This window comes from Aegilops tauschii, chromosome 6, assembly GCF_002575655.3.
Source record: "Aegilops tauschii subsp. strangulata cultivar AL8/78 chromosome 6, Aet v6.0, whole genome shotgun sequence".
NCBI lineage: Eukaryota > Viridiplantae > Streptophyta > Magnoliopsida > Poales > Poaceae > Aegilops > Aegilops tauschii.
The window spans coordinates 387,007,135-387,031,156 of NC_053040.3; the positions used below are offsets into that span (position 1 = coordinate 387,007,135).

General features: G+C 43.2%; 2 protein-coding genes across 2 annotated transcripts; both read left to right on the forward strand.

The window, feature by feature from the left end:
• Positions 1-236: 236 nt before the first annotated feature.
• LOC109761222 (calpain-type cysteine protease ADL1) lies at positions 237-16,634 on the forward strand. Its single transcript, XM_020320032.4, has 32 exons — positions 237-452; positions 1,983-2,169; positions 2,835-3,085; positions 4,037-4,219; positions 4,309-4,444; positions 4,589-4,719; positions 4,798-4,912; positions 4,999-6,025; positions 6,118-6,228; positions 6,699-6,757; positions 7,710-7,872; positions 8,291-8,564; positions 8,651-8,801; positions 8,878-8,989; positions 9,089-9,254; positions 9,366-9,436; positions 9,542-9,633; positions 9,789-9,951; positions 10,054-10,125; positions 10,569-10,946; positions 11,028-11,143; positions 11,243-11,540; positions 11,887-12,206; positions 12,417-12,768; positions 12,880-13,197; positions 13,276-13,380; positions 13,495-13,623; positions 14,260-14,640; positions 14,715-14,852; positions 15,210-15,446; positions 15,527-15,940; positions 16,123-16,634. The coding sequence occupies exons 2-31, from the start codon at positions 2,042-2,044 to the stop codon at positions 15,830-15,832; spliced, it is 6,483 nt and encodes a 2,160-aa protein (XP_020175621.1). The 5' UTR covers positions 237-452; positions 1,983-2,041; the 3' UTR covers positions 15,833-15,940; positions 16,123-16,634.
• Positions 16,635-17,503: 869 nt separating this feature from the next.
• Positions 17,504-18,862, forward strand: LOC109761225 (protein MIZU-KUSSEI 1). Its single transcript, XM_020320035.4, has 2 exons — positions 17,504-18,259; positions 18,339-18,862. Exons 1-2 carry the CDS (start codon positions 17,710-17,712, stop codon positions 18,650-18,652), a joined length of 864 nt encoding a protein of 287 aa, XP_020175624.1. The 5' UTR covers positions 17,504-17,709; the 3' UTR covers positions 18,653-18,862.
• The last annotated feature ends 5,160 nt before the right edge of the window (positions 18,863-24,022 follow it).

A 24,022-nucleotide genomic window follows, 5' to 3' on the forward strand; every position in this document is an offset into this window, starting at 1 on the left:
TACTCCCATCAAAATTTCGTTCTTTTCAGGGGCGGGACATGACGCGAGCCTCGAGAGAAAAGAAAAACAGGTCTGGTCGAACGCGTGCCGTTTCTCGGTCGTTGGTTCGTGTACCCCGGCCCGAGTCCCTCGGCGCAGGCACACTCGCTCACGCACGCACGCACACGGCACGAGCTTCAGCTCACGCCGAGGCAGTCGCGCACACACCAACCAAGCACTAGTCAGCAACGCAGCCCACCCAAGTTGACAAACGTCACTCCCTTGTCTCCCCCACCCAGCAGCTCCCGTCTCCCCCTCTCGCTCTCGCTCACGCTCACGACACAGGTCCGCACAGCCGCACGGAGACGAATCGAATCGAAGCCCGAGCGGAGGACAGGCGAGGCCGTACCTAGGGTTTCGCTCGCCGGCGAGGATCCCGACGCAGCGCCGCCGGAGGCGGCGCCTCCGCTGAGGTAACCGCCCCTCTGTTCCGGGCACCCTCCACGCCGCTGGGTCTAGTCGAGCTCAAGCTAGGGTTTCCGCGACGGAATTCCGGGGGGTTTTCGGCGGGGTTCGCCGGATCTGGAGGGGCTCGGGGGGCCGATTGGGAGCGCTCCTCGCGGGAATTGCGGGCTCCGGAGGCGCCGCATTGGCGGGGGTTGGTGGGGGGTGGAATTGGGGACGCTTCCTGCGCGTAGTGCTTGTGGCGTACGCCACGGGATTCCACTTTCCGGGGAGCTTGTATGCATGTACGAGGCGAATGTTGAAGGTTTTACATAGGGGTTTTGGGTTGCGGTGGCTGCTCTACCTCTCCCCGGAGGGAGCCTGGAGTGATGCCGCCTGCTTAGGAGCTTAGGAGCACCGCGTTGCTGCATGTGATGCTTTAGTTGCCGTCTGGAGTGGTGTTGATTTGGTGGCCATTTGGGGGACTTTGTAGCAAATGACTTGGTTAAATTTAGTTGTCTCTACAGCCTAGACACACTGGGTATAGACATTAGGCTGGTACTGTTTCAGATATAGCGTGGATAAGGTGATCCGGGCAACGGTTGGATTTGGCGCGTTTTGTATGTATCTTTGAATTTGCGAGACGTATCTCTTTCCATTTTTGCTTGCCGGGCAACGGTTGGATTTGGCGCCTACATGACTGATGTGTTAAAAGATATTAATATCCCTAATATTCGGTGTAGCTTAGTTCTTGGTGATTTAGGCTAAGCCTCTGATTTTGGTAATTCTGCATTAATGAGTAATTTTTGGTTGGACTGCTGAACTGGATGTGCTTCAATACATTTTAGAAGCGAATTTCCGTTGGGGTCAATTAGAAGATTCACTGTAGTGATCAAATGTAGTACGCGATGTTAATGGGTTAACTCCAGTTCATTGATTGGACTTCACTGATAGGCAGCAATTGGTCCTGTGATACTGTATTTGTTATGTTTGATGGAATTGGGATTACTTTAGGTGATGACGTTACTACTGGTCCTAGCGCTATTTTTATTTTATTGAATTTTTGGCACTATTCTCACGGATCTAGACTTAGTCTTCACCCGATTGGAGTCGGACAAGTGAGCTGTCCTACTAATCGTCGGGATTTTCATTGGTTCATAATGGTGCTGCTTAAGGGGCAATCATTTATTGGATGTGCGCTACCGTTTCGCTTTTCTAGCTGTCACATAACGGACTCCTTAAAATGATGTTGAAATATTATTTTCCGTTCTTGATGCTTTTCTGGTTTACTAATGAAATCCTGAAGTCATGTCGATATTGTGACTTTGAGGCTGCGATGGTATTGTTTGGTACTCCTACATATGCATCACCTTGTCTCTATGTGAAGTTGTGCTAGCGTAGGGCAGCATGGTGAGGCAAAATTTATTCTATGGGCTGTGATTGAATACACTTGAGTGACGTGTAGTAAACACTAAACCTGTATACTCGAGTGACATGTAGTTATTTTTGGCATTGTAATTTCTAATTATTGGATTTATCATGTTCTACTTGTTTGGCAGGTTTCTTCGGGCCTGTACCCATGCTTTCAGCTTTCAGAAGGTGATTGTAGAGGGGGAGGATGGAAGAGGAGGAACATCGTGGAGTTGTTCTGGTATGCAGCGTCTGTGGGTTCCTCTTCGCTGTCCTTGGCCCACTCAGCTTTTGGATTCTATGGGCTGTGAATTGGAGGCCATGGAGGTTATATAGGTATGCTGGTGATTGAATATACTTTTTTGCGAGGATTATGCTTTTATTTGCATGTATCATTTGTTTGGTTCTTACTTGGGATTAACTAATAACCTGCTATGTTAAATTCGTTGTTTGTGCGCTCTATTTTTTCCTATTCAAATTCCATGCATTTTATCTTTGTGTACCATTGAATGTTGCCATTGATATAAAGCTTGACGCACCAGTCTAATCACATGCATCATACGCAAAGTAGCCCCCCGGCCCTCTCCCCAATTATTCTTTACCTCACTGTGATATTTCTAATGTTTTTACGAGTATCCAGCTAGTAGTTTGGTTGTTACATTTGCAGATATTTCACTCAATAAGAATCATTTTTATCCTATTGATATCAAGACAGCAAAGTAGGTAGGTTTGGTATCAGTAACACACTAGCGCATGAAACTATTCTTGCAATTCTATTATATTTCCATTCTAGCTTCATACTTTCTGATTACTTAAAGCCTGCTGTCCATGCATGGAGTAGTGTTTTTTTCTTTCTGATCCTGTGTTTGTGGCAAGTAGCGGATGGGCAAATATGCATCCTTATTTAGGCTCATTGTGTTCACAGTGCATTGACTTCTGGTTTCACTTGTTTGGCTTTCCTAGTTAGGTGTTAATCTTTTTCATCCTATTTTCTTATTCAGCTGGATATACGCAAGGAAATGGCCAGCCTATGCGCAAGGACCTCAGCTAAGCACACTCTGCAGCTTTTTGACCCTTTTTGCATGGCTTGTCGTCATTTCCCCTATAGCCGTTCTGCTAGTGTGGGGAAGCATCCTTATTGCTCTTATGGAAAGGAACATAACTGGTTTAGCTGTTATAATGGTTGGCGTTGCTTTGCTTCTATCATTCTACTCTATAATGCTCTGGTGGAGAACACAATGGCAAAGCTCAAGTATGTTTTCAATCCTTTGTGTTGATTTTATAAATTGGCATTTCTTCCAGAATTTTTGCCCATGTAGTTCTCATTCCTTTTCCAAACGTCATCATGCTTGAGTACGGTTGCTCCTGAAATGCATTGGATTTTTGGTGGGCGTTATAATTATCTCTCTAGAACATGAATAAACCCTCTGTCTTCTGGCTATAAATAAACACTCAATTCTTTTTAGACACTGATAATAATTCAATGTTACTTGCCCCCCATATATTTGCCATGACATGGCGTTTTGTACTTCTGTATCCAATTTGCATGGTGTTTGGTCCCGACATCTAGCATTCTACCCACAATAATTGGCCATACAACCGCGATTATTTCATGTCAAAATTTCTTCCAGAAGGACCTGACTAGTCACATTAGAAAATAAAGATACTATGGGAATTATTTCAAAACATGTTTGACATAAAAGTTTTTAGATCATCACAACCAAAGTGTGGCTAAATCACTTTCGTAGCTAACCACATTGTGCCTAAGCTAAGTTAGCCGTGAACCAAACGGGCGGCTTGCATAAAGAGAAGTTCTAAATCCCTGTGGACCGTGGAGGTTCAAAATGTTATCAGCCGTCTCATCTAAAAAAGTTACAGCAGTACTTGTTCCAGGATTTCTTCACTTTGTTTTGTATTAGATGTTTCTGCTATTGGGTCAATACTATCTTTTTGTCCTTTAGTGAGCTGAGACACTGTTTTCTTTTCGCTTGATCTATTAAAGATATTAACAAATGGAAATCCCTGTGGGCTGTGGAGGTTCAAAATGTTATCGGCCGTTTCATCTAAAAATTGTTCCATCATTTCTTCACTTTGTTTTGTATTAGTTGTTTCTACTATCGGGTCAATCAACTATCTGTTTGTCCTTTAGTGAGCTTTTTGGTTGATCTGTTAACAATATTAACATATGGATTGTTTGTTGCAGAGGCTGTTGCTTATCTTCTCCTCTTGGCAGTAGGTCTGCTGTGTGCCTATGAATTTTGTGCTGTTTATGTCACAGCCGGTGCTAGTGCTACTGAGATCAATTCTCCATCTGGATTCTTCTTTGGATTATCTGCAATATCATTGGCCATCAATATGCTCTTTATATGTAAAATACTGTTTAATGGTAAAGCCACTCTTCTCTCAGCTTAGTTGAGCCTTATCTTAATATAAAAATTTATGAAACTTTTGAAATTCCATACATATTATCTGCAGGAAGTGGATTCGATGTTGATGAATACGTCCGGAGGTCGTACAAGTTTGCATATTCTGATTGTGTTGAAGTGGCCCCTGTCTCATGCTCCCCTGACCCCCCGGATCCTAGTGAGTTATACATGACAAAATCCAGCAGGTGAGTCCAGCATTTTATATTCTCAAAATATCTTTTACTAACTTAACTAAACTGCGGTATACCAGCTTCAGTAAGTTTTATGATGTTCACTTGGCTAATCTATTTTTCTTTCAAATTTACTAAGATGATGAGTTAAAAATGCAGGGTGTTGCATCTAGGGCTTCTCTACCTTTGCTCCCTGGTTGTGCTTGTTGTCTATTCCATCTTGTATGGTGTGACATCAAAAGAAGCACGTTGGTTGGGCGCTTTAACTTCAGTTGCTGTAGTGATTCTTGGTAATGCTTTTTCTGTGGACTATCGATTGTTTGTGCTCTGTATCTGTTTCTTTGACATCCTGGTTTTCTGTTGTACAGACTGGAATTTGGGCTTGTGTTCATTCAGGTTTGAGCTTCTTAAAAGTCGGACACTAGCGTTATTTGTGGCTGGAACATCGCGCGTTTTTCTCATATGCTTTGGGGTTCATTACTGGTTTGTATTCATCTTTGTGCTTCTTTAGTTGATCATATTTAAGTCCTAGTACTTCTTCCTACTTACTGACTAAGGTATTAAATTAGGTACCTTGGACATTGCATTAGCTATGCTTTTGTGGCATCTGTTCTTTTAGCTGCTGCTGTCTCTGGCTGGCTTTCTATTTCCAACCCCTCAGTTGCAAGGATTGATGCACTAAGAAGTACAGTTATAAAGCTGCGAGAAGGATTTCGAAGAAAAGGACAAAATAGTTCTTCAAATTCATCAGAAGGTTGCGGATCTAGTGTGAAGCGTAGTAGTGGTAGTGTTGAAGCATGTCAACATGGTAACACTACCGATTCTATTTACAGAAGTAATTCACAGAGTGATGGGGTCCATTGGAATAGTGTTCCTTTTGATCGATCCAACAGTTGTCAAGAAGGCAGAAGCTCTGACAAGAACATAGATAGTGGACGTGCAAGTTTAGCACATCGCAGTAATTCGTGCCTTTCTGCTGTCCAAGACTCTGAAACTGCGATCATTTCTGCAGATAGACATGGGGATACCACTGCTTCACTTGTTGTTTGTTCTAGCAGCGGTTTGGAAAGTCAAGGCTGCGGGTCTAGTGGATCAGCCACTGCCTCGGGTAATCAGCAACTGTTGGATTCGAACTTAGCTGCAATTTTTCAAGACAGGCTGAATGACCCAAAGATCACATCTATGCTAAAAAGGAATGGTGGACTTGGAGATGTGGAACTGGCTAATCTTCTACATGATAAAGGCCTGGATCCTAATTTTTCTTACATGTTGAAAGATAAGGTTATGGATCCACGGATTTTAGCTTTGCTACAGAGAAGCAGCCTAGATGCAGACCGGGAACATCAAGATGATGCAGATGCTACTGCTACTGAGGAATTGGATACGACTATTGCAAACCAGATCTCTTTGTCAGAAGAACTCAGGAGAAACGGGCTAGAAAATTGGCTGAACATTTCAAGACTGATTTTTCATCAAGTGGCTGGTACTCCAATACGGTCCTTTGTTGTATTTACCCTAATATTTATTGTAGAGACAGTTACTGTTGCTGTCCATCGACCAGAGCCCATCAAGGTGATAAATGCAATACATGAACAGGTAATATTTGTCGCAGAAGCACTATAGCAGCTTTGAAAGATTGATTTAACATTGCTAAAAAATGTGATAGTTTCCCCCCCTTTATTTGGCAGTTTGAGTTTGGTTTCTCCATACTGCTTTTATCACCAGTCGTCTGTTCCATCATGGCATTCACATGGTCCCTGCATGCGGAAGAGATGATGATGACATCCAAACCACAGAAGGTGATTAGTGATATACAACAAGAGAACTTTTCATTCTTTAGTACCAATTATCATGCCATGTCAGATTATAACCGTCATACTAATACGAGGTTCTTATCACCATATCAGAACAAGTACTTTGTACTATTTCTGTTTTAAAACTTACCATGAGCCAGATGCTATGTAATGCAAAAGGAATATGATGCTAGAGGCAAATTGAAATGCTGTGCAAGAATTTTAGCAATACATGTGCGTGCCTCTGGATAACTCTGGGTATCTTTACTAGACATGCTTTAGTGCATCAAACTCTCTTATGTAAAGGCCATCTGTGCTTATCTTTCGAAAACAAATAAATATGTGCTCACATTGCACTGAGTATGCTGGGTCTGTCCTTTTATTGCACTGAGTATGCCGTTATGTTGCTTAATTTTACTTGAAATGCAACTTCATTCTCAGCTATAATGACTTGCCATTGTTTTCCACATCTTCAGTATGGCTTCATCGCGTGGCTGCTGAGTACATGTGTTGGCTTACTTCTCTCTTTCTTGAGGTACACTCACTGCTTAATATCTGAAATATCAGTAACTATTATAATTTTAACCATATGCAATACTGCTAATTAATTTCTGTGCCTGTTTATTTTCACTTAAGACTAAATATTTTCAGTATAAAATGATAATATGAACATCATGCTAGTCATAACCATTTGTTCCACATATGGTTTTAAGGGCACTTTATTATTTATATACGTTTCATACATCATTTCTTCAAATGGCTTCTTCTGTACAAGAGGATCATTTGTGTATGTGATTTCTCTTAAAGAAACTTATGGCTCTTTATACTTGCGGAAGGGATTAGTGTATACTAGAAATCCTGAGTGCGCCATCCTCAGTTGGCAAGTGACGTGACCTATGTCTATTAGTTGTGTTACATGCATGTTTCACTTTAGGTGGCATGAGGTGATGATACATGCTCAAAAATAGATCTCCACTTTGTTTCTATGTATATCAATTTACATCCGGTTCTACTATGAGGTGCTTTATCCTGTAGGATGTTAGAGAAATACAGATCCGAATTTTCGCGCTCCAGTTATCCAGTGAGCTAAGATATAATGCAATAAAACATGATTCAAGCAAGTACAATAATTATACGGGATTAAGCATTAGGCTAGCACACAGACACCCTTAACAAAGTCTAATGGTGGTGTCACTGCTGAAGGTTTTCTATTGTTTGTCAGTTTGTCTTAGGATGAGCTTCATTATGTGATTGATTAACTAAATTTATTTTGGGTGCAATGTGCAAGACTAAAGCTTTAGGCTGACTGCTATATTTTAGCTGGGTAATGATGATGGCTTGACATATTCAAAATCCGCTGTCTATAGTCAAAACCTGTCTTACACATAGACTCTGTGGCAACTAGATATCTTCAATGAGAAATTCCTATTTTCATTGGTGAAATGTATCCTTTTTTGGTTCTGAATGTTACCTATGCTATTCTGCAGCAAGTCATCAGTTATATTGGGTTTGTCTCTCACGGTCCCACTTATGGTGGCTTGCCTCTCATTTGCTATTCCTATATGGATGCGTAATGGTTATCGTTTCTGGATTCCGGGAGGGGAACTTGATAATCGTGAAAATATTCGTCAATCTCCAGGGAAGAAAGAGGTTTGTTTCTTGTATCTTCTTAAAATTTAGCAATGGGTATTATTTATATATGTGCTAACCAACATGCAACGTTCATCTATCTAAGCTCTTTGCATACCTGTACTTATAGTGTATGCCACACCCTGACCCAGCTTCGTGTTATGTCCTGAGCTGTAGTTTTATTGCATGCAACATGTTCTGCAGTATATATATCCAAACATGAACAATTTTTTGTCCTATTTTACAGTATTACTCCCTCTGTATCATATTAATTGTCGCTCAAACGGATGTATCTAGCACTGAAATGCATCTAGATACATCCATTTCAGCGGCAACTAATATGGGACGGAGGGAGTATTATTATTCTAGATACCTTCCAGTCCAACAATGGTATTTGAAATTATGTTCATGTTGCTCATTATTAGTCTTTTGTTGTCAGGGGACTCTCTTCGCAATCAGCATAGTTGTTTTCATTGCATCAGTTATTGGCCTTGGTGCAATAGTATCAGCGAAACCTTTAGATGCTTTGGGCTACAGAGGATGGGACGCTGATAAAAAGAGTTTTTACTCTCCCTATGCAACATCTATGTATCTTGGATGGGCATTATCTTCCACAATTGCGGTGCTTGTTACTGGGGTGATACCTATTGTTGCTTGGTTCGCCACATACCGATTTTCGCCTTCATCGGCCATATGTGTTGGCCTTTTCGCAAGTATGTCGTACTTGATCTTTTCTCAATTTGATATTGAAGCTGATGCTTTCAGATATAACTGACTCCTGAGTTGTTACTTTTTGTAGCTGTTCTTGTATCCTTCTGCGGTGCATCCTATTGGGGAGTTGTAAATTCACGTGAGGACGGGATTCCTCTTAAGGCTGATTTCCTGGCAGCACTACTCCCCTTACTTTGCATTCCTGCAATGTTTGCTCTGTTCACTGGGCTGTATAAATGGTATAAAGTCCACCTGTAGCATTTTCATTTCTACTCATATTTTTGTTGTGCTGAGATGAAACGCAAAAAATTGCAGGAAGGATGATGATTGGAAGATCTCCCGAGGAGTTTACCTTTTCGTCGGCATGGGAATGTTGCTATTGCTTGGTGCTATAGCAGCAATTATTGTCACAATTAGACCTTGGACTGTAAGTTAACCTAAATCATGGAGAAATCTTCATATACATGTTTAATTCATCTGTGTATAAGTTATAACGGAGTATAATTGACATGCCATCTTTATACAGGTCGGAGTCGCATGCCTCCTAGTTATCCTGTTCCTCGTATTTGCTATTGGGGTCATTCACTACTGGAAATCTAATAACTTCTATTTAACAAGAACACAGATGCTACTTGTCTGTTCCCTTGCTTTTCTCCTCGTGCTGGCTGCCTTCCTTATGGGTCTGTTTCAGGGTGAGTACAGGTTCTCCCTTCGCTGTCTTCCATTCTGCTTTCACTAGTTTAGCGGTTTGGTGCACTGTACTACTGTCATCATTTCATATTAAATGTGAATATCTTTTACAGGCAAACCTTTTCTTGGAGCATCTATTGGTTATTTCTCATTTCTGTTTCTTCTCACTGGAAGGGCTTTGACTGTAAGTTTGATTTATGTTACTTACTTGCATAACTATTAGCCATCAGATGCTAGTTTTGATGTTTGCTGATCATCTCGTAACACTGAATGAATATAACCTTCTCAGGTCCTTCTATCTCCACCAATTGTTGTTTATTCACCACGGGTATTACCCGTATATGTTTATGATGCTCATGCAGACTCTGCCAAAAATGTTAGGTATGGCAAACAACCTTCATACCATAACCTTCTGAGATGAACCTAATCTTTCTTATGTTCAGTATTGATCATAATTTATTTTTGTTTCTGTTGTGTCCTATCCTATAAGTGCTGTTGTCATCTGATAAAATACCCTAACACCACTCTCTTTACAGTTACGCCTTCCTTATCTTGTATGGGATTGCATTGGCAACTGAAGTTTGGGGTGTTATCGCCAGTCAAATAATGAATCCACCGTTTGTTGGGGCTGCTATTTGTGCTAGCACTCTTGTAATTGCCTTCAGTTTCGCTGTTTCTCGTCCATGCCTAACTCTTAAGGTTGGTACTTTTGTACAGTATAAGCAAACACTGAACATTCTTTGTTTTTGTCCTTTTTTCATCTGTAATTCCATGTAATAATCTCTATGAAACTTGAATCAGATGATGGAGGATGCCATTCATTTTCTCAGCAAGGACACAGTTATTCAAGCAATGTCACGGTCTGCTAACAAAGTAAGTCGATTTATATCCTACTATGAAGATGCTACTTAACAAACTACTGATTTGAAAACTGGTCAATATAGCAATTTTTTTTCTGCATACCACTGTTAAGCCTGTCTGAACCATCATTTCCACTTTCTTTTCGTTAACAACATTTGTTGAGAACTATCACCAAATTTGTGCCTAGATAGTGTGTATTCTATCCTGTTGCATACCTTTCCTACCCGCGAACTTTCAGAAGTACATAAATGTTACCGAGATGGCATCCTTTTGTAACTACGTGCCAATAGTTCTTCCGAAGTAGGCATGGTTATCTATCAGCTGTCAGTCTAGATGAGAATCTTGTTAGTGAGTCCACCAATTTCCAGGATATGCACATAACAATAAGAGCACCATATAACAATATAATATTGTTGTTACTGTATCATTGACCATATGTTCTTTGTACATTTCAGACAAGAAATGCTATATCCGGGACTTACTCAGCACCTCAGAGGTCCGCAAGTTCTGCTGCTCTTTTGGTGGGAGATCCTGCTGTTACTCTGGATAGGGCTGGGAACTTTGTGCTTCCTAGAGCTGATGTTATGAAACTGAGGGATCGTTTGAGAAATGAAGAAGTCACTACAGGATCTTTCTTTTGTGGAGTAAAAAATTGTTTCATGGTTTGCCCTGGATCCCCAGCAGACGTTGATTATCGGAGGAATATGTGTGCCCATGCACGCATCTTGGCTTTGGAAGAGGCAATTGATACTGAATGGGTTTATATGTGGGACAAATTTGGTGGTTATTTGCTTCTGTTGCTTGGATTGACTGCCAAAGCTGAACAAATACAGGTAAACTCAATATTTTCTGCCATTCTTGTCTCTCCCTAATTCATGAGCATTTTTAATGCTGTATATTTCTGTTTGTTTCAGGATGAAGTTCGTCTTAGGCTATTTTTGGACAGCATAGGCCTTTCTGACTTAAGTGCTAAAGAAATTAAGAAATGGATGCCTGAAGATCGAAGGCAGTTTGAACTTATTCAAGAAAGGTAATAAGTGATATTTTTACATGATACCATAGTTATATGTAGGGCTCCCTGGAAGTCATGAGCTCATCATCAAAATTTTGCTTTTATTTGTGTCTGCAGCTACATAAGGGAGAAAGAAATGGAAGAGGAGGTCTTGATGCAAAGGCGAGAGGAAGAAGGGAAGGGAAGGGAAAGAAGGAAGGCATTGTTGGAGAAGGAGGAACGCAAATGGAAGGAGCTCGAAATATCATTGCTGTCTTCTATACCTAATGCTGGAAGCAGGGATGCTGCGGCTATGGCGGCAGCTGTCAGAGCTGTGGGAGGTGATTCTGCTCTGGAAGACTCTTTTGCCAGGGACAGAGTCTCGTCAATAGCCCTTCACATACGAAAAGCACAATTGGCACGACGAGCAGAGCAGGTGCTATTCCCATTATACTTATATTTATTTTTTATGGTGCTATACGCAAAATATGTACTTTTTGGGTGCACAATTGCGGAGAGCCATCCTTTGTGAGTTTATTGAATGTTTCGTGGTTCACCTTGAACTGGTAACCTGACAACACAACAGTTTAATGACTTCATGATAAAAAATAGCATCTTTAAATAAATTATATAGCACATGCTACATGCACATTTCCTTTAGTTACAGTTCCTGCTGATACTACCTAGATACCCGATACTGTTGTGAACTGTTGAATAGACTAGCATTCCTGTTCTTGCTGATACTATTTAGATATCTGACATTGTTATGAACTGGTGAACAGACTAGCATTCCAGGTGCTGTATGTGTACTTGATGATGAACCAAGGAGTACCGGACGCCATTGTGGAGAAATTGACCTGTGTCTTTGTCAAAGTCAAAGAGTGAGCTTCTCCATTGCAGTAATGGTTCAACCGGTATCTGGTCCAGTCTGTCTTTTCGGAACCGAATTTGAGAAGAAGGTTTGCTGGGAAATCTTGGTGGCAGGGTCAGAACAGGGAATGGAAGCGGGGCAGGTTGGTCTTAGATTAGTAACTAAGGGTGAAAGGATGACCACTGTTGCTAAAGAGTGGAATATTGGTGCGTCAAGTATTGCAGATGGCAGGTATGAACTTTCACCACTTTTATATTTTGTGTGGAAACAAAAGAAAATCAAAAGCAGCTTAGTGGTTTTCCCCTATATAGTGTTGCTTTAGTTGTAATGTTTTCAATGAATAAGTAGGCGGTAGTTCCACTGAAAAATCTTTTGATGCAGATTTAGTTTCCTCTACTTTCTTTTACTAGTTGTCTCATAGTCGCCGATTTGATTTTGCAGGTGGCATATCGTCACAGTGACTATAGATGCTGACCTAGGTGAAGCAACTTCTTTCATAGATGGAGTTTATGATGGATATCAGAATGGATTACCGTTGCCTAGAAACAACGGCGTATGGGAACCTGGGGCAGATATTTGGGTTGGTGCGCGGCCACCCACAGACTTGGATGCCTTTGGTAGGTCAGACAGTGAAGGTACAGACTCAAAGATGCAGATAATGGATGCTTTCTTATGGGGAAGGTGTCTGACTGAAGATGAGATTGCTGCGCTATATACAACCATGAGTCCTGCGGAGTATGGCTTTTTTGACCTTGCAGCTGAAGATGCTTGGCATGGAAGCTATTCTGCTAGGGTATATTCTAGTTTCTAATTCTTTATTTGTACCCTTTTGTAATGTCATGATTTTGAAGGTAATATGAAATTACAAATGACATTTTCTTAAATTTACTGTATTTTCATTCAGGTGGATGACTGGGAGAGTGAAGAAGCAAACTATGAGCTATATGATCAAGAGGATGTTGAATGGGACGGGCAGTATTCAAGTGGTAGGAAACGTCCGGTGCGCGATGCAGTAGCTATTGACATTGATTCCTTTGCTAGAAGACCCAGAAAACCGAGGTTTGAGACACGAGAGGAAGTCAACCAGCGTATGCTGTCTGTTGAAAGGGCTGTCAGGGAAGCTCTTAGTGCAAAAGGGGAGAGGGCATTTACTGATCAAGAGTTCCCTCCAGATGATAGATCTTTATACGTGGATCCAGGGAACCCTCCTCTAAAATTGCAGGTACTGTTCATGCATATATGTGCTCTTGTGCACTAAATATTGTTCAAGTCTTTACAATTGATTATTGTATGAGTTCAGGTTGTTTCTGAGTGGACGAGGCCTTCTGACATAGCAAAGGAGATATCTATTAGTTCTCAGCCATGCTTGTTTTCTGGTTCCGTGAATTCCTCGGACGTATGCCAGGTATATAGTTTTTGGTTTGTGCCGGTCTGGTATTTTTCCCTACAGTAGAACTTTTTAGCAAGATTAAACCATGTTTTGATAGTACTAACGAATTTCCCTAACTGTTCTTTTCAGGGTCGGTTGGGAGACTGCTGGTTCCTGAGTGCAGTTGCAGTTTTAACTGAGATGTCTCGTATATCTGAAGTTATAATCACTCCAGCATACAATGAAGAAGGGATTTACACTATCAGATTCTGCATTCAGGTATTCGATATTCTGAACCTATCTCTGATACCATGTGAGGAAATATTCAGCTTCTATTTCCATGAGGCCATAGACCGGTATATATACGCGCACATGTGAAGTAAATAGATGGGATATTACACCACTCAGATTATTGGCGTTTCTCCTAAACCTAGAGATGTTAGCAAAAGTCCCATATTATATTTGATGCCTCTTTGTTATCATATACTCCAACAAACTAACAAATATGAATTACCTTGCTGCCCATGTGGGCTAGCTGTCCCAATTTACATATAGTACATTATGCATGTATTGCAGTAAAAAAGATACCAAAATTATTCATTAGTGCAGTTTAATCAATTTAGCACATGCCTGCAGTCCTGCACAGTTCTGTTCCCCATTTAATTTAGTAGATTATGCATACATGTATTATAGATCAATTCATTAGTGATCACACAATTTCCCGATCAAACTCAAAAGTATCGAAGAGAACGAACTAGTGCACACAGAGATTTGTCTAGGGTGCATCATAGTTTCTCTAGGGTTTATGCATTATTTTCCACCAATAATCTAATTCATTTTATGAGCACTAGAGCATATGCATTATCTTCTGACTTCCGCTAACTTGACTCTTTCTTGATCACGCTTTTCCACTAGGGTGAGTGGGTGGCTGTGGTCGTGGATGATTGGATTCCCTGCGAGTCTCCTGGAAAACCAGCATTTGCTACGAGTAGGAAACAAAATGAGCTATGGGTATCCATTCTTGAGAAAGCTTATGCAAAACTTCATGGCTCTTATGAGGCGCTAGAAGGCGGGCTTGTGCAAGATGCTCTAGTAGACCTCACAGGAGGAGCTGGCGAGGAGATTGATATGCGGAGTCCCCAAGCACAGATCGATCTTGCTAGTGGAAGATTGTGGTCTCAGTTGTTACATTTTAATCAAGAAGGTTTTCTTCTTGGTGCTGGAAGTCCCTCTGGCTCTGATGCTCATATTTCATCAAGCGGCATTGTTCAGGGACATGCTTACTCCATTTTGCAGGTTTGCTCTCGTTTGTTTGTTTTAACTTTTGGCAGTCTCCATTCTACGTTGATACATTTATACTGTATTTTCAGATAAGAGAAGTTGATGGCCACAAGCTTGTCCAAATTAGAAATCCTTGGGCAAATGAAGTTGAATGGAATGGGCCATGGTCAGACTCGTCACAGGAGTGGACTGAACGAATAAAGCATAAGCTCAAGCATGTTCCACAGGTACTAATCTTTTCGCGGCTATAATTTTGAGTGAGTAAATTGTACTCCATTAGCTTTCATCAGAAAGGATTAACATTGATTTTTTTTGTATTACCAGAACAAACAATATATTTTTATTATGAAAAAATGTTCCACACAATTTTTACCATCTCAATGTCTAAGCAATCAAGTAAACAGAGTGCAGTTTATTTTAAAATAGTTTGAAAATTAAAAATATCTTATTTATCAGTACTTCAATAGCCACCCCCTGCAATCTTTGGTTATAAATTGTCTCTTTCGAAAAATAGGCACCTGCATTTGAATTTATAACCCTCACCACTCACCACAGTATCTTATTGTCTATTACTGTTGTTGCAGTCAAAGAATGGTGTATTCTGGATGTCTTGGCAAGATTTTCAGATCCACTTTCGATCAATATATGTTTGTCGTGTTTATCCACCTGAGATGCGCTATTCTGTCCATGGGCAATGGCGTGGCTACAGTGCAGGTGGTTGCCAAGATTATGACTCGTGGCATCAAAATCCTCAGTATCGACTAAGGGTAACAGGACGTGATGCACTGTATCCTGTCCATGTGTTTATTACCCTTACACAGGTATGTGCCATCTGCATGTTAATATAAGACTTGAAGAAAGCACTTTGATGCTGATTTTGACACGGACTTCTGCTTGTCAGGGTGTTGGTTTCTCTAGAAAGACAAATGGTTTCAGGAATTACCAATCTAGTCATGATTCTTCCATGTTTTATATTGGAATGAGGATACTCAAGACAAGGGGCTGCCGTGCTGCTTACAATATCTACATGCATGAATCCGTTGGCGGGACAGATTATGTAAACTCAAGGGAGATATCGTGTGAATTGGTCTTGGAACCTTATCCGAAAGGATACACAATTGTGCCAACAACTATCCATCCAGGGGAGGAAGCACCTTTTGTTTTGTCAGTTTTTACGAAAGCACCAATCAAACTAGAAGCTGTTTAGGGCAAGATTGAGACTCCATGCGATTGCTACTGGTTGCTGTGCCTCACAGCTGTTTGGGGCCGAGTGACACAGAGTCCCAGCTGTGGGTTCAAGAAGACCAGGAAATGGGTAAGTGCTTAATCCTTGCAGTTGTCTATGTTCCGATTTTGCATATTTCCACCGGCAGTATGGTCTAATGCTGCAGTGTTCTCCAAACTATAAACAACCTAGGTGTGCTGCTACATGCTGCTGCATTAATTTAGATAAAAAGATGGAATTCAGATAAGTGACGAACCTTATAACCATTTCAGGGTATTTGCTAAGAGCATTACACCTATAGCTGGGATTTATGATGCAGCAGCTCTGCACTTGGACCTGAATGTGCTGGAATCCATCAGGGCGCTCTACTTGCAAGCTGATGAGAGAAGGCAATGTTTTTGCTAGCAAAGAAAGAGGAGGTAACGTTTCCAGTCAGCAGGTTGCATGGCGCGAATTGATCGGTGCATGTGCCGGATGAGAAGAATCGTGGCGTTTTGTGTCCATGCTTGTAGATAGCGGTGACAGCTGACATTTAGACCTAGTAGCCCAATCCTGTGTATACCTGTCCGTGTTACCCCTGTACATACTATAGAGTTAGATGAGTTTAACCTTGCGCCTGTCGTTCTTAAGCGCATATCGCTCTTGTGCAGCTTGGAAATGCCGTTCTAGCAAGCTGCAGTTTTGCTGATCCATAACCTGAGGGTAGTCTGGCCATAGTTGTTTTCATTGATTGCCTGTATGTAATCCAAATCTGATCTCATTGAAAGGAAGCGATTTTTTGGTATATGATGTGAAGCCTCTGTTCCTGTGCTCGTCATTCACCCAGTGTTGCAATGACTAAAGGGATTCTGCTTTTCCCCTACTAAAATGGATTCGGACACGAGCAGTATTACTGTACTATTTAGACTTCAGAACTTGTAAGGGAGGTTCGACGATGTGGATCATGAGCAGCTGGGCAGAGCACGCACGCCGTCTTGATCTCAAAACTCTTTGAGGTGCTCCTCGTCTTTACGCCAATCTGGCAGTGGCCGGCATGCAATGATCCGGCGCCGTAGAGGTGGGTGCTTCTGGGGGACCGCCACCTGAGTCAGTGAACATAGCCTGAGCTGCGTATACGTGCGGGAAGCAAATCGTCCGTAGTAGGTACGTACACGTGCAAGCAACGGTTTTACTCACGCGCTAGTGGTTTCTTGGTAGTCGCTGCGCTACTTTGGTCGGCACGGTCGATCTACGGGGTGAGCCCTGGGTCTCCGAACCGATAAACATTTCCATTGTTCATGTCACAACCGTTGTCCCCTTCAATAAGCTGCACGTTTGTAGGCAACAGCGATGATTATCAGGCCAGAAAGGAAAAAGGTGCCATGGACTTTTACTGACGCCGAGCCCCGGTATCACGTCACCTATCGGTGTCAACCATGGAACGTCGACACATGTACGCTCACGCCCTGTGGCCTGTGTGCTGTGCCCTCTCACATCCGCCGCCCCGAGACACCTGCGCGACGCCCGTACGTGCCCTGCCTGCCCGTCCGGTTGCTCGGCCGGCCGGTCGGTCCGTCAGGCGGCCGTGTTAATCGCATCGCACCGCACCTCACCGGTCATTCCCCCTCGTCCTCTCGTGCTGGTATTTACGCCGCGCCGGGCAGGGTGTTCCCCGCGCGAGCCGCTTTGCGGAAAGCGTACCGCCACCACCCCTGCCGCCCCCCTGCCAAGTGCTAACCACCTTAAAGCAGGCGGCTTTGCCACTAAAACCCCGTCAAATACTCCACCCAGCGGCCACGAATCATTAGCATCGCGCACGCACGGACGGGCGCGGCAAAGAAAGGCAGAGAGAGTGCGCGAGCTTGCCGGCGCTGGCTATCATGGCGAGGGCCTTTCGCGCGGCATCCCCGCTGCCCCTCCCCTCTTCCAGCTCCAGGAGCGCCACCGCACCGAGCGGCGGCGGTGGCAGCGGGAGCTTCACCTGGCTGCTCAAGAAGCGCTCCAGCAAGGCGCCGCAGCGCAGCGGGCCGAGCGGCCAGGAGGCGGAGGACGAGGGAGACGAGGAGGAGGCTGGAGCGGCCGCTCTGTCCACCGCGCAGTCGTCTTCCACCGACGAGCAGTCCTCCTCCTCCTCCTCCTCGTCCTCGTCGTCGAGGAAGAAGCGCGCGGACGCGCTGGCGCGTCTGCGGTCGGTGTTCCTGGCGGCGATCACGCACCGGCGCCGGCGCCGGCAGCTCGGGTCGTGCGTCACGGGCACCATCTTCGGGCGGCGGCGCGGGCGCGTGCACGTGGCGCTGCAGACGGACCCGCGATCGGCGCCAGTGCTGCTGGTGGAGATGGCCGCCTACTCCACCGGCGCGCTCGTCAGGGAGATGTCCTCGGGCCTCGTGCGCCTCGCGCTCGAGTGCGAGAAGCCGCCGCTCAACGCAGGTACGTCCGCCGCCCGTACAACCACAGCGAGGGCAGCTTAAGCGCCAAAGCTACAGATTAACACCGCAGGCACGTGCAGGGGAGAAGCGGCGGCCGCTGCTGGAGGAGCCGACGTGGCGCGCGTACTGCAACGGGCTCAAGTGCGGCTACGCGGTGCACCGCGAGTGCGGCGCCGACGAGTGGCGCGTGCTGGGCGCCGTGGAGCAGGTGTCCGTCGGCGCCGGCGTGCTCCCGGACGACGGTGCCGCAGGCGGCGCCGGCGAGGGCGATCTGATGTACATGCGCGCCAAGTTCGAGCGGGTCGTCGGATCGAGGGACTCGGAGGCGTTCTACATGATGAACCCCGACGGCAGCGGAGGGCCCGAGCTCAGCATCTACCTGCTCAGAGTCTGACGGCCGGTCGAGCAAAAAATTCTTCCTGTATGGACTTTGTACACGTCCTTGTGCATGCATATGTTTTTCTTTCTTTCTTTCTCTTGGGTTCCATGTATTCCGGTGCAGGAATTAATTGGCTGGCCTTGTACAGTATGTAGTACGTACAATAGTATCATTGCTCACTCTAGTGCTTAATCAAAATCAATATTGATATTTCCTCCATTTTAACATGCAGTGCACATTAGAGCAAAGCTTAACCAAATTTGTAGAGCAAAATATAATCATCTACAGAACCAAATCAATATTATTAGACTTCATGGTATTGTGGACGCAATCCCATCCATTCGATCAACCCCTTCCGCTCTCCTTTTTCGGGAGCACATAAATTGTGTGCCCTTTGTTTTATATTATAAAAGACAGAAGATAAAATACAGAAAATTCAGGCAAGCTCTCACCACAACCGGGTGAGAAGTAAACACACACACACACACACGCACGCAAGCACGCGCACACACACACAATACCACCCCAACACATGAGGGTCTGTCCTAAATTGACCAACAAAGCCGCGTCTTGACCAACACTGTATGGACTTTGTACACGTCCTGATCAACTCGAAAGAGCGGCAACTCCAAACGAACTATCCTTGCCGACGCACCAACTATGCTTGAGTGCCTAAAAGAGTTGGCAGGTGGGTGATAGGACTCAAATAACCCCGGAAATGTCATGGTCTTGGACTCATCCATGATGGCGTACATAGCTCCCGTGAAGAACAATCCAGAACAGCGGTGAGCACCAGCAGAGGAACAATGTCGAGGGCGTCGCCATTACCGATCTGGAACCGAACCTGGGCAGAGCAAAGCTGATGACTACTCGATAGTTCAGTGTGCCATGCTTTACGGCTTAGAACCGAGACTTCAACGACGTGCAATGACGTTTTGAACGTCATGGAGCATATGAGATGTTCCAGGAGTTGAAGTTAATATTTCGAGCAAATGCCCGAATTAAGAGATATGAAGTCTCCAATAAGTTCTACAGCTGCAAAATGGAGGAGAATAGTTCTGTCAGTGAACATATACTCAGAATGTCTGGGTACCACAACCACTTGACTCAACTGGGAGTTAATCTTCCTATTGATAGTGTCATTGACAGAGTTCTTCAATCACTGCCACCAAGCTACAAAAGCTTCGTGATGAACTATAATATGTAAGGGATGGATAAGACAATTCCCGAGCTCTTCGCGATGCTAAAGGTTGCAGAGGTAGAAATCAAGAAGGAGCATCAAGTGTTGATGGTTAACAAGACCACTAGTTTCAAGAAAAAAGACAAAGGGAAGAAGGGGAACTTCAAGAAGAACGGCAATCAAGTTGCTGCTCAAGTGAAGAAGCCCAAGTCTGGACCTAAGCCTGAGACTGAGTGCTTGTACTGCAAAGGGACTGGTCACTGGAAGCGAAACTGCCCCAAGTATTTGGCGGATAAGAAGGATGGCAAAGTGAAAGGTATATTTGATATACATGTTATTGATGTGTACCTTACTAATGCTCGTAGTAGCGCCTGGGTATTTGATACTGGTTTTGCTGCTCATATTTGCAACTCGAAACAGGGGCTACGGATTAAGCGAAGATTGGCTAAGGATAAGGTGACGATGCGCGTGGGAAATGGTTCCAAAGTCGATGTGATCGCCGTCGGCACGCTACCTCTACATCCACCTTCGGGATTAGTTTTAGACCTGAATAATTATTATTTGGTGCTAGCGTTAAGCATGATCATTATATCTGGGTCTTGTTTGATGCGAGACGGTTATTCATTTAAATCAGAGAATAATGGTTGTTCTATTTATATGAGTAATATCTTTTATGGTCATGCACCGTTGATGAGTGGTCTATTTTTGTTGAATCTCGATAGTAGTGATACACATATTCATAGTATTGAAGCCAAAAGATATAAGTTTAATAATGATAGTGCAACTTATTTGTGGCACTGCCGTTTAGGTCATATTGGTGTAAAACGCATGAAGAAACTCCATGCTGATGGGCTTTTGGAATCACTTGATGCTTGCGAACCATGCCTCATGGGCAAGATGACTAAGACTCCGTTCTCCGGAACAATGGAGCGAGCAACAGACTTATTGGAAATAATACATACTGATGTATGCGGTCCGATGAGTGTTGAAGCTCGCGGCGGGTATCGTTATTTTCTGACATTCACAGATGATTTAAGCAGATATGGGTATATCTACTTGATGAAACTTAAGTCTGAAACATTTGAAAAGTTCAAAGAATTTCAGAGTGAAGTGGAAAATCATCATAACAGGAAAATAAAGTTTCTACGATCTGATCGTGGAGGTGAATATTTGAGTTACGAGTTTGGTCTTCATTTGAAACAATGCAGAATAGTTCCGCAACTCACGCCACCTGGAACACCACAGCGTAATGGTGTGTCTGAACGTCGTAACCGCACTTTATTAGATATGGTGCGATCTATGATGTCTCTTACTGATTTACCGCTATCGTTTTGGGGTTATGCTTTAGAGACGGCTGCATTCACGTTAAATAGGGCACCATCTAAATCCGTTGAGACGACACCATATGAACTGTGGTTTGGTAAGAAACCCAAGTTGTCGTTTCTTAAAGTTTGGGGCTGCGATGCTTATGTGAAAAAGCTTCAACCTGATAAGCTCGAACCCAAATTAGAGAAATGTGTCTTCATAGGATACCCAAAAGAAACTGTTGGGTACACCTTCTATCACAGATCCGAAGGCAAGATATTTGTTGCTAAGAATGGATCCTTTCTAGAGAAGGAGTTTCTCTCGAAAGAAGTGAGTGGGAGGAAATTAGAACTTGATGAGGTAGTTGTACCTTCTCTTTAATTGGAAAGTAGTTCATCATAGAAATCAGTTCCAGTGATGCCTACACCAGTTAGTGAGGAAGTTAATGATGATGATCATGAAACTTCATATCAAGTTACTACCGCACCTCGTAGGTCAACCAGAGTAAGATCCATACCAGAGTGGTACGGTAATCCTGTTCTGGAGGTCATGTTACTTGATCATGACGAACCTACGAACTATGAGGAAGCGATGATGAGCCCAGATTCCGCGAAATGGCTTGAGGCCATGAAATCTGAGATGGGATCCATGTATGAGAACAAAGTGTGGACTTTGCTTGACTTGCTCGATGATCGGCAAGCCATAGAGAATAAATGGATCTTCAAGAAGAAGACTGACGCTGACGGTAATGTTACTGTCTACAAAGCTCGACTTGTTGTGAAAGGTTTTCAACAAGTTCAAGGAGTTGACTACGGTGATACCTTCTCACCCGTAGCGATGCTTAAGTCTGTCCGAATCATGTTAGCAGTTGCCACATTTTATGATTATGAAATTTGGCAAATGGATGTCAAAAGTGCATTCCTTAATGGATATCTTAAAGAAGAGTTGTATATGATGCAACCAGAAGGTTTTGTCGATCCAAAAGGTGCTAACAAAGTGTGAAAGCTCCAGCGATCCATTTATGGACTGGTGCAAGCCTCTCAGAGTTGGAATATACGCTTTGATAGTGTGATCAAAGCATATGGTTTTATACAGACTTTTGGAGAAGCCTGTATTTACAAGAAAGGGAGTGGGAGCTCTGTAGCATTTCTGGTATTATATGTGGATGACATATTGTTGATCGGAAATGATACTGAATTTCTGAATAGTATAAAGGATACTTGAATAAGAAATTTTCAATGAAAGACCTTCGTGAAGCTGCTTATATATTGGGCATCAAGATCTATAGAGATAGATCAAGACGCTTAATTGGACTTTCACAAAGCACATACCTTGATAAAGTTTTGAAGAAGTTCAAAATGGATCAAGCAAAGAAAGGGTTCTTGCCTGTGTTACAAGGTGTGAAGTTGAGTCAGACTCAATGCCCGACCACTGAAGAAGATAGAGAGAAAATGAAAGTCATTCCCTATGCTTCAGCCATAGGTTCTATCATGTATGCAATGCTGTGTACCAGACCTGATGTGTGCCTTGCAATTAGTTTAGCAGGGAGATACCAAAGTAATCCAGGAGTGGATCACTGGACAGCGGTCAAGAACATCCTGAAATACCTGAAAAGGACTAAGGATATGTTTCTCGTTTATGGAGGTGACAAAGAGCTCGTCGTAAATGGTCACGTCAATGCAAGCTTTGACACTAATCCGGATGACTCTAAGTCACAAACTGGATACGCATTTATATTGAATGGTGGAGCTGTAAGTTGGTGCAGTTCCAAACAAAGCATCGTGGTGGGATCTACGTGTGAAGCGGAGTACATAGCTGCTTCGGAAGCAGCAAATGAAGGAGTCTGGATGAAGGAGTTCATATCCGATCTAGGTGTAATACCTAGTACATCGGGTCCAATGAAAATCTTTTGTGACAATACTGGTGCAATTGCCTTGGCAAAGGAATCCAGATTTCACAAGAGAACCAAGCACATCAAGAGACGCTTCAATTCCATCCGCGATCAAGTCAAGGAGGGAGACATAGAGATTTGCAAGATCACACGGATCTTAATGTTGCAGACCCGTTGACTAAGCCTCTCTCACGAGCAAAACATGATCAACACCAAGACTCCATGGGTGTTAGAATCATTACTATGTAATCTAGATTATTGACTCTAGTGCAAGTGGGAGACTGAAGGAAATATGCCTTAGAGGCAATAATAAAGTTGTTATTTATATTTCCTTATATCATGATAAATGTTTATTATTCATGCTAGAATTGTATTAACCGGAAACTTAGTACATGTGTGAATACATAGACAAACAGAGTGTCCCTAGTATGCCTCTACTTGACTAGCTCGTTAATCAAAAATGGTTATGTTTCCTAACCATAGACATGAGTTCTCATTTGATGAACGGGATCACATCATTAGAGAATGATGTGATGGACAAGACCCATCCGTTAGCTTAGCACTATGATCGTTTAGTTTATTGCTATTGCTTTCTTCATGACTTATACATGTTCCTATGACTATGAGATTATGCAACTCCCGAATACCAGAGGAACACTTAGTGTGCTATCAAACGTCACAATGTAACTGGGTGATTATAAAGATGCTCTACAGGTGTCTCCGATGGTGTTTGTTGAGTTGGCATAGATCGAGATTAGGATTTATCACTCCGTGTTTCAGAGAGGTATCTCTGGGCCCTCTCGGTAACGCACATCACTATAAGCCTTGCAAGCAATGTGACTAATGAGTTAGTTACAGGATTATGCATTACGGAACGAGTACAGAGACTTGCCGGTAACAAGATTGAACTAGGTATGATGATACCGACGATCGAATCTCGGGCAAGTAACATACCGATGACAAAGGGAACAACGTATGTTGGTATGCGGTTTGACCGATAAAGATCTTC

Bases quoted from the DNA above. Each gene is read 5' to 3' on its own strand.
- LOC109761225 (XM_020320035.4), top strand. From the start codon at position 17,710: ATGGCGAGGGCCTTTCGCGCGGCATCCCCGCTGCCCCTCCCCTCTTCC. The intron at 18,260-18,338 runs GTACGTCCGCCG...AGGCACGTGCAG, and splicing joins GAAGCCGCCGCTCAACGCAG to GGGAGAAGCGGCGGCCGCTG.
- LOC109761222 (XM_020320032.4), top strand. From the start codon at position 2,042: ATGGAAGAGGAGGAACATCGTGGAGTTGTTCTGGTATGCAGCGTCTGT. The intron at 2,170-2,834 runs GTATGCTGGTGA...TTTCTTATTCAG, and splicing joins AGGCCATGGAGGTTATATAG to CTGGATATACGCAAGGAAAT. The intron at 13,381-13,494 runs GTATATAGTTTT...TGTTCTTTTCAG, and splicing joins ATTCCTCGGACGTATGCCAG to GGTCGGTTGGGAGACTGCTG.